The following is a 12,998-nucleotide window of genomic DNA, read 5'->3' as shown; positions in this document are numbered from 1 at the left end:
GCCAACATCCCATATACCTAAATCATGTAGGTGGCAATAAAAGGTCAGACATAAGTGCAATAATAAGCAATTAATTATGACACACAAATAGAAAACTTGCAAATGTCATATAGATTTGCAACTGTTCTGTGACTTTTTGCATGTTTTGGAGAGATTATTGCACTCGCAATCTTGTCTTTTCATCAATTAGTTTATTGGATTTGTGTTTTTCTTTTGTAATTATACTTTTAGTCACATACAGAAGACAAAAGCTTTACAGAAGTAGTTTCTGAAATATGAAATATATTGGTTTAAAGGAAATTAAATGTTATTGGGAACCCCCTCCCTTGTGTAAAATGAATATTATTAAGCAATAGCTCAAATGATCATCTGCGGATTTTGATTAAGGATTTGATTAAAGTTATAAGACAACATAGACAATTACCGAGTTGTCTCTTGGCTCATCAAAAGTTCTCCGGGATGCGTTCATCGACACAGTCATTGCTAATTTAACTTAGCTTCTTCCTTTAAAAAGCCATTGTACAATACATCTCAAGTGCTTTACACTGTTTTAACAAAAAGGTGTCGATCAGGTACATAATAGTACAATACTGTCGCTAAGATGCACAAAATGACTTAAATAAGGTGGGATATGACACGATAATGACACCATTGGCCTTCGGCTTCGTTTGCTGACATCGCAGACGTTAAGTCAGTTCGAATGATTGTCTTTTGCATTTATGAACGTTGTGATGAGTCACATCATTTTTTTTGGGGTGCAGGGCTTTGAGAAGTCAGCTGACACACCGGTTACTACTGAGTCTCTGCAGCACCGACCGACCCTCATCTTTTCGCTCTTCTCAGTCCCACAGTTTGGGTCTCTTTGGATCGTTTTAGGGGTCGTTGGATGCGAGGGGGCTCAGGGGGCACAGCGTCTCCCCAAGGTGCTCTCCGGACGAGGGCCTCTTCAAGCTCTTGGGCCCCGGAGGGAAGTCGGTGAAGACGAGCGGCCGCCCGTCAGGGCACAGCAGCACGCTGGAGTCGGCCTCGCACTTGGTGGTTCGACTGGGCCACAGTGCCTCCACGGGAGCGGCCCGGAGCCCGAGAGCACCAGGGGAGAGCACTTCGGTCTTTACCACAGCTCTGGAAGCGGTCTCTGTCAAGCCTGTGGAGCTCATTTTGATGAAGACGCCCAGTGACTGCTTTTCACTTTCCAAGGACTCTGTCTTTCCCTCCATGTCAGCTTCTTCCTCTTCGACCTCTTCTTCCTCCTCCGCTTCTGCAGTGACGTCCCCTTTCAGGGCCTCTTCGGCACACTGTCTCTCTCCATCTCCTGCCACGCCGAGGTCCTTTTTGATCGAGAGGTCCAGGGGTCCCTCGTTTTGCCGGGCCGTCTTCTCCAGCGCCCGGTGTATGTGAGAAAGCTCGCTGCGGATCTTACACAGGTGGTCCCAGAGGTGCCGCTGACCTGGGTTGTCTTCCTTCGCGAGATGAGAGATCTTCCGCTCGGCCTCCTGGTACTCCTGCAGGGCCTTGGAAAGGTCAGCCAGCAGCGCCGCAGCCGACTCGGGACTTTGCTCCTCCATCCTGCCCCCCAACAGGTCGTGAGCTCCGACGCCGGTGGTCTTCTCGGGCTTCTGCGCGGCTGACGTTTCTTCGAGCAGGTTCTCCGAGAGACCTTTCCTGAAATGCAAACACCGGTAATTAGATCTGGAGAGAAGCTGAGCGGATCTCCAACGCAACGGTGCAGTGATACCACACAGCGTGGAAAAACCAATATGAGAAATTTTACTGTAGTACACGCCAAATACATTGCACAAATGACAAAACGGTTTTGTCGAGCTTCCACACTTACCCACTGTGATGGAGGAGCTTTTCGGTTGGGATGGAAACAGCTGGGGTTATGTGAATGCTCTTGAGGAGATCCAGGGGAAACCCTGGCGCTATCTTCTTCTCTACTGGACCGTCATGGGACTCCAGTGGGGCTCCCGTCCTCTTGCTGCCATGTTCTCGCACATGGGGTGCTTCAACAGCGGCCTTGATGCTCCAGACTTTATCTTTGGATCCGGCCTGGGCTTTCTCCTCAGCCGTTCTGTAGCCAACGTCTGGGGACGCAGCCGCGTGCTGATGGGACGTCCAGGGACTGGGGCGCAGGGCAGGAACCTTCCATAAGTTGATCTTTGGGATGAAGCTGGATGGTGGACTGGAATCGAGAGCAGCCGCTGGAGCCTGCCCCGTCTTGACGCCCTTGCTGGTGTCCCCTTGTGCGGTTCCGAACGCGTGCTCACACAGGAGAGGGTAGTAGAAGCGAGGAGGAAGAAGCGATCTGTCTGTGTGGGGCAGCGAGTTTGATGCTGGGTGCATGAACTGCGCGGCAGACGCCAGGAACGGGAGTTGTCCCATCGGGGTGTGAGACGGAGCCGTTCCGGGCACTGCAGGGTTGACGTAGGAGAAAAGACCTGGGCTCAGCGGGTAACTCACACCCAGGACGGAGAGGTTCAGTCCGGGTGGGTCTGGGCAGTCTGCAAAGGATGGCGGTGGTGGATAACAAGGTATGGAGCCATTGCTCGGTGGCGTGCTTTCGGATTTTGCCTTCCGATGGCTGGTAGCCAGCAGACGCCACTGCTCGGAAAGCAGGCTGGGACCCGTCAGGCAGGTCTTGGAGAGCTTGTAGTGCTTCAGCTTCGCCTCGACCTCGATGGAGCGCGCTCGGAGGAGCTGGTCCTCCAGGGAGAAGACGTCCGTGATCACAAAGTCAGTTTCCGAGCGCTTGGATTTCTTGGTGGCGCCCCTGGTCGAACTGTCCGTCTGCTCGCTCGCTTCTCTGCTCTGCGCGTTTTCTTCCGCCGCGTCCCTCCGGCCCGCTCCCGCGTCGCCGCGCTCCTCCGCATCCTCTGCTTCCTCATCCATCAAACTGACCTCCGGCTGCTGCGATCGCGCCTGGTCTTCGGCCCCCGAGAAGAGCTCCAGCTCCTCTCTGCCCGGCCCCCGCGGACGGGAGCCTTGCTGCAGCGGCCGGAGCTGGTCGGGGTGAAGGAGGTTGCCCTTCTTGTAGGGCCAGTCGGACTCAATGAGCAAGGAGAGGGAGTTCTTGCACAGGCTGTACTTCATGTGATTGTACAGGTGGGACTTCTCCATGCACGTGAAGGGGCACTGGAAGCATTTGTAGTTGTACGGCTTCCCCCACGGCCGAGGGATGTAATGGGGCTTCTTGGGCTTGCGCTCCTTGTGCTTACATCCCGAGCTGACCTTGCAGGTGAGCTCTTCCTTTGACATGGCTGGAGCGGGGCTGTCGAAACGAGCTGGGGGCAACGTCGCTAAAAACGGGCAGGAATATATGTCTGTCTAGACGTTTGGGCGCAGAATAAGCCCGATTCTGGCTGTCGGCAAGTGAACGGTGAGCGACGTGTTCTTCTCGCTCGCTTCTGAAATCCTCACCTGAGCTGCAGGGACAGAGAAGCAGAAGCATACAGTGATCAACTGCACGGCCAGTTATACCCGCATCATTTTAGGATCCCCCGGAGGTGGCTTAACGTTAAAAATGTTAATTTAAAAAAAAAAGAAAAAGAAAGCTTTCAGACCGAACAGAAATGTAGAAATAATTAACAAAAAAAAAGAAAAGCCAAGATTTAAATGGCCTTTTTAAGCATCTTTTTTCGAGGTTTCTTTGCTTTAGCGAAGCACAAGGAGGCGGGAGGAAGAACTTATGAAGACAGTGTGAAGCTGTGCCAGAACACAGGCTGCGTGAGCAGGGTTTGTCGGCACGCGCGGGCGCAGCCGGAGCTGTTTGGTCGAGCACAGTTGCCACTAACCTATCTGCAGGGAGGCCTGCGCCACTCTGTTCTCACTGTACCTGCCAGAACTAATTATTTCCAGTGTCGTACCAGGCGCTCGTGGGGTTGCGGCCGGGGGGGTGAGCAGGCAGCCCTTAGGGGACACTGCACCTGTGCAGCGTTTGCTCCCCAGCGGACCCCCTGCGTTGCCCATATCGCGATCGCGCAGAGTCCCTGCAGGGAAGCTCTGGGCAGGGGGGGTGTGTGTGGCAAAGCTGGGTGGGAGAGGATGGAAAGTGGAGTCTCTGGAAGGATGGTGCCTCTTAATGAGAGAATGGCACCACGCCCACGGGGCATCATTAGCGCCGGGCCTCTAGGATGTGGGTCAGGGTTCGGAACCAACACTTGACAGTTCTGCCCCGTGTGCGGTGCGATACCTACGAGGGGACATGGTCGTACCCTAGAAAACGTTCCCCAACGTATAAAGCACCGAAAGACCCCCAGGAAGACGAATATACATATATATGGGTAACAAATAAAAAAGAGCCTGGACAGGTCAGTGTCTTTCTTTTATAATCTTCAGACATTTCAGAGGTTAAGACTGAGAATAATTTCAGCAGCGAGGAAGGCAAGAGAATTCAGCAAATTTACGTCGCATATTAATGATAATCTATTCGTAAAAGCAGATTGGAAAAACTTAAAAATGCATTTTTAAATTGCCCATAAAGAGCCTCACACTATAACCCTGTTTAAGGACTTTGATGTATATATATAAATGCCAACTAAAAATGTTCAAAGCTAAATGACAGAAGTAAGCAAAAGCTTTCTTACATTAATTTGAATTTTTATCCAGCCCACAGAGCAGGATGCTGTCAGTTATCACACCCAAAATATCCCCGCAAATAAAGCCCAAATAATTTTTCTATTGGTAAATCCTGTTAGAAATTCATTCAATGGCTGTGAGAGGTGCAGGGGGAAGGCAGTGTGTTCAGGAGAGTTTAGGACCGATATCTGTCTTTTGTTTCAATATTTTTGGGGGTCTTTAAAGCATTTATGTCTGCGTTCGTTGCAGTATTTTGTTTTTCTCCACAGACAGTGAACACTAGCAGCAAAGAAAGCAAATACGTCGCAAGAAGAAAAAGAAATGTATTTTTCTTCCTCCCTGTGGTGTTATTACATAGATCCGTTACTGTTGACTAAAACCTGACCAGAACTGACGAATTCTGCAATGGGACTAGATCCGATATTCTTTGAGTGTTTGTTCTTGCTTCGTCACAATTATTAATTGTAAATTACCACACGTTTGCCCTCACATTACTCCATGAGCTGAGTAAACCCCTTAAGGTACAAAGGACAGCTGAGCTGCCTGGCTTAAATGTCGGATCAATTTTCCATCAAAAATGAAAATGAAGCTCGACGCAAAGTTTTCGTCTCGTGCAACAATTTCCAATAATTACTCGGTGCTTTCACCACTAAGCACTTATTCTAAAATAAAAAAAAAAGATCTGCAACAACCAGGGGCTGAACAACACGCAGACACATTAATCTGCATAAGACTGTCACATGATCACTGGATGATGAAATTTTTTGGAAACATTGCAGTTCTGACGAACATGGGCATAATATCATTTATAATGGAAATATAATATAATTTGTGTTTTATCACATACCGCACATTCATTTACCCTTCATTCTGTAGGCATCTAGTAGTGTGTAACTACTACTCTGCATCTTCTGTGACTTCCAACAGTTTTGACAGCAAAAGGATTATATAAAAGAGAAAGACTTTTTTTTTTTTTTTTTCTTTTACCTTCCAGTTCTTTAATAATCCGACCCAAGGGCTACCCCTCTGGGTCAAATTTAAACACGTTTCTTAAGAACAAAAGAACTTGCTGGGAGGTTTCGCTCTCTTTTGTTTTCCAGGTTATTCTAGGATAAAAGCCTGCAACAATATCAAGGTCTGCATAAGAGAAATCAACTATTTCATGCCTGCTTTTATCTCTTACAACAGCCTGTCCCTTCCGTTTACCGTGTTACTTGCACACTGTCAGCAAGGTCTGCGACACGGAGACACCCGGTACAAAACATGGACCTCCTTTGAATTTCCGCGAAGTGCAAAGTGCTGCTGCTGACTCTTTCTGAGTGGCGATCGGGCTTTGGGATGAGCGGTGATTTGTGGTGTCCTGGCGGATATTTAATAGCCTGCCCTGCAGCTCCTGACCTGAACCCAGCTGTCAAATGGAGCCTAACAGCTGCTATTAGGGAGCGATCAATAAAAATTATTTTTACAGTTCATTTTTGTTCACTGCCGGACACTGTTTACAGCAGCCATCCCAGCCCCCTCCACTCCCATTTGCTGTTTAACAGACCCTCCAGTCTTGTTTTGAGCTTTCAGGGCGTATGCTGCGATAACCTCGATCACCTCAATTTAAATATCAATTGTTTCAATCAGACCGGTTAGCCGCACTAAAAGCATTGTCAGGCCATGTGGAACGGAGAGCAAAACTTGAGAGGGCAAAAGAATGCGACGATAACCCTTTGCCACGAACGTTTAGAATTTCTCAAAAGCTGAAACCAAAATGTGATGGATGGAAAGCATCCATGTCTTGAATTTCCATGCATGAAATCGTAACGCTCATCTTAAACCACTAGTACAGCACACTTTTGAAAAGGATCTGAAAAATTAAAATTAAAAGGCACAAAAAGCTCATCGCGACTCAATTTGCAGCCATATCGGCGATCACGAGATGTTCAGGTGTTAACACACGAACACATAAGCTACAACTTCTAATTATTAAATCGTTATTTAAATACTTTTTTTTTTGCCTCTGCAAGACAACGTCAGTTCCGTTTAAAATGCCCCTGAAAACTAAAAACACTTCTTACCGAACCCTTTTAGATCCATGGTACATGTCAGCCTTATGAATACAGAAGGGTGTTTTTATTCATATACATTCGCAGAATTATAGACGAAGGTAAGTACGTGCAGGTAAATGGGCAGATTGCGAATAATCGGCACGAGGGAGATGCTTTCACCTCGGCCGGGGTCCTCGGATCAGGGGCAGCACATGTCTTGGCGTCAGAGTGTTGTTCCGGGTCCTTCGGCGTGTTTCTGTACAGAGCGATCCTGGAAGACAGGGTAAGGCCCGAGTAAAGCGAAGCAGATACCTTCCTTACACTGGTGATCAACAGCAATGAGCTAAAATGTGACAGCGCCGAATGAGGCAAGGCAGGTGTGTGTGTGAGTGTGTGTGTGTGTGTGTGTTTCACTTCCTTCAGCCTGTGCGATTCACTGGCAAGTCAGCTTTTCTTGAATTTCAAGCTCTATTTTTTACCAGGTATGGACTCTGTCTGGCTATATTGAATTATTGCGCAACAGCTTCACACAATGAATAATAACACCTACAATAACTAAGTACATTTAAAAAAAAAAAAAAACTCAGAAAAACTGGAGGACAAAAAAATTTGCCTGTAAATAATATCTCACAACTTAAGTCACATATGAAGATTAGATATGAAGGACCGCAGCAGAACCCATATTTTAATATAAACAGCAATGTTCATTTTTTGTAGGGAAAAATTAGTTCTCTTGTCTTGTGTGCTGGAACTCGAAATGCTAAAAAATAAAAAATTACTGAAAATAAACCGCACAGCCGAATGACTTTGTTTTATGAAAACTTATTATTATTAGCATTTTCCCCTTTATTTCTCATACAGAATAACGTATCAAACAGTTACGACATGCGCCTGAACATTTCATACACATTTAAATGAATTCTGAAGGACTTCAGAACTAACTATTACTTACAAACTGTTGATAATAATGTAGAACATTTTAATTGCTGCCACGGTTTAACGCGATCGCATGTTGTGGGACATTTCGAACGAATAATATTCCTTAAAACAATGACAGCGATCATTATTAAATTAATAAGAATTACAAGTGACATTTGTTAGTAATTCGCCTGTTACGTTTGCTGTCAATAATCCCAGCGCGCGCCGCAATTTAAATTTATTCTGGAAAGGCGATTTTGAGATAAAAACCAGCACATTCCTTACACACTTTTTATGTACAAGCAGGCCAAAAACATGCAGGTCACTTACGTTCATTCCTTCAGAGGGAAAAACACCGGGGAAAGTATTTTGTTTTGCTTTATATTTTGTGTGGTTTTTTTCTTTTTTCAAAAAAGGCGGGAAAATAATTGAAATGAAACCAAGGTAGTTTCAAGCGACAAACTTGTTGTTCGTGTCAGTCGAGACGAAGCACCTCGGCTCGACCAAACATGCTCGATAGTGTGTGTGTGTGTGTGTGTGTGTATGTGTGTGTTCAGCATGCGGCGCTGTGTGTGAGGCACGCGCCGCGCTCCTCAGGTGCGCGGCCGCTCTTACCTGGCGCGCGAGCCCGTCGGCCGCTGCGTCGCGTGCCGGTGCTGAGCGGAGGGCGCGCGCTGCGCTGCGCTGCGCTGCGCTCCTCTCCTCTCCTGTCGACTGCGCGCTCCCGAGCCCGCGCGGGCTATATATTGACTTGGAGCGACGCCTTGGGGCACTACAATACTGGCCCCGCGTCCTCCCTATATGGAATTGTCACATGTGTTCCTCCCTGGCAGCCAAGGACTGGCGCGCTAAGGACTCCCTCTCCACGGGCTGCGCGCGGCGCTCCCTTACACCATCACCAGCTGTGTGACTTCACCGCGTCTCTCGCAATCGTTCCGGTATTAGCCTAAATTACCTTTAGGAAAAAAGAAGAAGAAGAAAAAGAAGAAGAAGAAAAAAAACTCATCATCATCTGTACTTTAGGATTTGGGATTTTTCCTGTTTTTAGCAAACGGACCTAATATACTAAAAAAAAAAAAAAAAGAATTATATTTCATATTTATATACATGTATATAAGGTCAAAGCTGTGACACACTGTATTATAAAACTGACACAAATACACTGCTTTTTACCGCAGTGCTGGAGAGGCTCTGAGCAGAGGTGAGCCAGAGACAAACTCCAGCAAGAAGCCCATCTTACAACGCACTTGAAACTGGTGCCTTACTGGTGCGTATAATAATGCACTGGTGAGATTGCTCTGCGTCATCCCTGAAGTCCACTGGGTCTCAAAACCTTTTTAAACCTCTCTGCTGCGATGTCTGGAATTCATGCGCTCTTTTGCTGCTGCACATTCCCACATCATAGCGTGTGGCTGTACTGTAGCCTTCAAATGTTTCGACATCCTGAACTTAGGAAAGGATAAAACATAACGGTCACATGAAAACACACACATACACAGTTAAACAAACAAACATACATGCACACACACACACAAACTCCAGCAAGAAGCAGTCTGTATGGTTCAGATGCTGCTCCTTAACCAAATCGTCAGATGCTCCCCTATCTAATCTAATACCCTGTAAATAAGACCACTGAGATGATTGCTCCTGCACTTACCCTTGGGTGTTTCTGCTAAAATCACCAGATGTAACTGGAAACAGTTATGCATGAAATAATGTGTGAAGGAGACAGGAGCACATCAATATGCATTAAAAACAGCAGTGGACTGGTGAATGGCTTCTCCGGAGAACTTCTGTGCTGCGGTTTCGCTCTTGTCAGCTCACTCATGCATGGCGTACGTGGTAGTTTAGCCCCTCCGTCCTTTGGCTGAACATGCCGAGAACATGTTTCATTAGAAATTTTCCCAGCGTATCTTGATAAATTACTTAGAAGGGCTGAATTTTTAAGTGTCCGATATAGCTCCTCGCGTTTGCTAATTGTGATGCTCCGATGAGAGAGTCACCATGGGTTGCGGAGACGAGGTTGTCTGATTAAGGTATCAGTATGCAATCCAGGAGAGTGATGCCTTATGGGTTAAACACCTCCTGGATCTCTTTGAAGCAGTGGCATGACAATTTGTCGGCTTAAAGGGAAGTTAAACATAGAACTCTATGGGGAGGGGGGGCATTAGGTTTGCTTGAACACGTGGGGGGGACACCCCCCAACCAACCCTATTACTCCTGCAGGTACAAAACAGCAATCTGATTTGCATATTTTCTGGAAGACAAAGACTATTCCTATTTAAATAAAGGGATCACAACCAAACAATACCAAACAATAAAACCTGAAGCAGCAGATAGAGTAGAACATCTGTTTGTGTGTGTGTGTGTGTGTGTGTGTGTGTGTGTGTGTGTATGTCCCAGCTCATGTGTATTGATCATCTTACTTGTTCGCTGATGCTGGCTGAATAGCGAGTGGTTGTACCACAAGTCGACAAATGGATAAGTACTCGTATCGACTCAGCTTCACAGAAAACTCTTGATCTGTACTCTAGTTACCTCATGCAACATTATGCTACATCATCCCTTTACAGCTATTGCTGTAAAGTTCTGAAGCACAGGGGGTAAAAAATAATGGAAACACCTCAAAATATATTAACATCAAGGACCTAATATTCCTTCTTGGAACGCTTGGAATGTTGTCATGGAAGTCCTGAACTCTGTGTATTGGGATGTTGCACCATTCTTCGAGAATCTTTGTGGGATGAAGAAGGTGGAAATCTACTTCATGCTTCACAGCCTAGAACTTCCCATAAAGCTTCAGTGATGTTTACATCTGGTGATCGAGGAGGCCGTGGAAGGCATTTGACTTCAACCTTCTGTTCATATTCCTCAAATATGAGAAAATCGTGGTGGAACCGTGTTTGCACCATAGGGTGTGCCTGGTCTTATATAATGATCCCGTATTCTTTAGTTAAGGACCGTGCAGCATAATCATTGGACCTAATGATTCCCACAAGATGGTTGTCCTACCATTATGGATCCTTCACCATGTTTAAGAGTTGGCAACAGAAATTATGGGTTGTAGGCATCCTTTGGCTTGCTCCAAACGTAAGCCCATCCTCACGTAGGAAATAGGGTAAAAGATGACTCATCAGGCCATATTACTCTTTTCCACTGCTCAGAGGTCCAGGTTTTGGGACCTTATATAAGGTTACGTGTCTTCGTGTGTTGGCCTTGGATAAAAGCAGTTTCCGAATGGCAATTCTGACATAAATTCCAGTCTCGTGAAGCTCACAGCATAACGTTTCGTTGAAACGGGGTTGCAGAGGCGTTGATTCCATTCTGTGGTAATTTTTGAGGCTGGACTTTTGTGGCATTTAGCAAAAATACTCAGAAATGTCCATCAGTCCCCTGTCGGTGAGCTTTTACTTGCAACCACTGTTCCTTTTTGTTGATGCAGTTTGTCCACATCTGGCATAAGCTGTCATTAATTTTGAGACTTTCCCCTTTTACACATTAAATAATTGCTGTTTCTGCACCTGCAATTCAGACACTGACAGTTCAGCTTCCTCTCTGCCGGTCGCTTTGAAACCTCACCTCTCAAAGTACTAATTGTCAAAGCTCCTGGAACCCAACCTAATGTGACTCGCCCTCGCAGCTGCGTTTGTAATTGTGATTTAGTTACTTCATAGTTAAACTCATTTTCATGCTGTGTTTCTGTAATTTTGGCCGCCCCCATGTATCTCAGGAAGCCTCGATGGGAACGGGCGTCCCGTTTCGACGCACACTTCACATACGTATTTCCTTCTGTGTATTATACCGTTGTTGGTCTTGAAAAGCCTACATCGCCCAGCGAAGCCAGCAGTCCATTACACGTATACGTGCGATCGCGGCACATTTGTTCACAGGTCGAATCCGGGTGTGGTGAGGTGTACCGGTGTACATGGAAACAGCACTGGATCAGAGTAGTGTCGATGCGCAGAGAGTCCTACCCAGGTATGTCATGTGGAAGTGATGGGAGACGCTGGCTTTCTGCTCCGCTTGGGCGCACAGACGTTGCCCTGGCTGGCCTGGCACAGGACCCTGCTGTTTCCCAGGGATGCGATTAGCGCAGTGGCGCCGAGGCACTGGATAGGTTACGGGCACGAGCTGCGAGATCAGAACCAGAGGCAGTGACTGATGCGTGTCTTATACAACAGTTCTGCCTCACTGTCTTCCTCGGTCTTTCTCGGTTGCTCCCCCCGCGCGTCCCGTTGCTCTGTCTCCCTCCTAGCCTCTGGCTCGCTCTGGGTCGACTTCAGGTTCTTCATTTCTTTCCTCTGGTCCAGTGGAAGGCGTCTGCAGGGCCCTTTGGGAAATGTCAGGGTCCATGTGGTATCGGAGTCGGGCCTTTCGCGAGCGATCAGGCCTGCTGTCAGGCGGCGGAGAGGAAATCGGGAGTGACAGGCTGCTCCATAGGGCCTAACCATCTGTACCAAATGTGACAGCGGGGGGAGCGGCCCGAGAAAGATGCTTGACAAATCAGGAGGAACAAGAGGACTGAGAGTGAGATGGAGTGCGGAGAGAGGCAAAGACAGTTACTCTGAAGGCCAGACGCTGGGGAGGAGACATCAGTTTCCCAGAATGGTTTAAATGGCAGGAAAGTGAAGCATGTTCTCGCTCGCCACAACATGGCCGACCGCCTCGATAAGACATTTGGTTCTAGCCCAAGCGTCTTCATCACCTCATCCCACAGTTCAACAAACGCTAGCTATCGCCGGCTGTCCATCTCCATCCCCGAGACCGTCCCGCTCTTGTCCAGAACGCTCCTAGTCTTCGCTCGGACTTACCCTCAGCATCAACGTGAGTTTCAGCTGCATTCTTAGTTTGCCTGCGTTATACGTCCGCGCTCTTTATGTTAAAGGTCCAGTGATCGCTATGGTACGAGACTCTCGAGATCTAGTCAGTGTGACAAGCTCTGAAGTGGAATTGAACCAAGTGCCTCCCGCCAGATAGACCTTTCAAGATGGAATAAACTTCTTTACATGCTGAACATGCCACCTTGTTTAGGCTTGGATGCGTAGTTCAGTCGCAATACTAACGCTATGATAATTTTGTAAAGACAGCATGATCACAACAAGTGGGCTGTCGGTTGGCCTTGAACCTACAAACCCGATGAGTTTTTTTTTTTTTTTCCCTTCCCGGCTGATCTCGAACTTTTTCTTTTTAAAATCGCATTTTTTCTATCGTTATGTTTTACTTGTTTGTGTGATGGTTCAACAACTTGAAGTGGATGCTTGCAAGTTGGGTTTCATATCTGGCTGAAGAAGAAGCAGAGTCGCCTGGAGCCGGGAAGCACTGAAGGGGCGATCCTTCTGGAAAGGCAGCTGGTGAAACTGACAGGAGTCCTTCATTTTGACAAGGGGGAGACGAGGAAGAGCACTTGCCCCATGTTGCACCTCCAGGATCCCAGCTGCGCTACTCCTCTTCCGGCACCAGGTCCAGGATGAC

At 47.2% G+C, this 12,998-nt stretch overlaps 1 protein-coding gene across 3 annotated transcripts; it reads right to left on the bottom strand.

The window, feature by feature from the left end:
- Window positions 1-245: 245 nt before the first annotated feature.
- prr35 (proline rich 35) lies at window positions 246-8,345 on the bottom strand. 3 transcript variants are annotated; one of them, XM_029246548.1, is made up of 4 exons: window positions 8,142-8,345; window positions 6,789-6,879; window positions 1,835-3,422; window positions 246-1,662 (listed from the first exon to the last, which is right to left on the bottom strand). In XM_029246548.1, exons 3-4 carry the CDS (start codon window positions 3,253-3,255, stop codon window positions 873-875), a joined length of 2,211 nt encoding a protein of 736 aa, XP_029102381.1. In that variant the 5' UTR covers window positions 3,256-3,422; window positions 6,789-6,879; window positions 8,142-8,345; the 3' UTR covers window positions 246-872. The 3 variants fall into 3 exon arrangements, with proteins under 3 accessions (XP_029102381.1, XP_018590418.1, XP_029102382.1); XM_018734902.2 differs by lacking the exon at window positions 8,142-8,345 and adding an exon at window positions 7,857-7,902; XM_029246549.1 differs by lacking the exon at window positions 6,789-6,879.
- Between the last annotated feature and the right edge of the window lie 4,653 nt (window positions 8,346-12,998).

Source organism: Scleropages formosus, chromosome 20 (genome assembly GCF_900964775.1).
Source record: "Scleropages formosus chromosome 20, fSclFor1.1, whole genome shotgun sequence".
Lineage (NCBI taxonomy): Eukaryota > Metazoa > Chordata > Actinopteri > Osteoglossiformes > Osteoglossidae > Scleropages > Scleropages formosus.
The sequence above is the reverse complement of the archived record's forward strand: the minus strand, read 5'-3'. Positions and strand labels throughout refer to the sequence as shown.

Coding starts and splice junctions, on each gene's coding strand:
- prr35 (XM_029246548.1), bottom strand. CDS start 3,255: ATGTCAAAGGAAGAGCTCACCTGCAAGGTCAGCTCGGGATGTAAGCAC. Junction 1,663..1,834: donor AAGCTCCTCCATCACAGTGG/GTAAGTGTGGAA, acceptor TTTGCATTTCAG/GAAAGGTCTCTCGGAGAACC.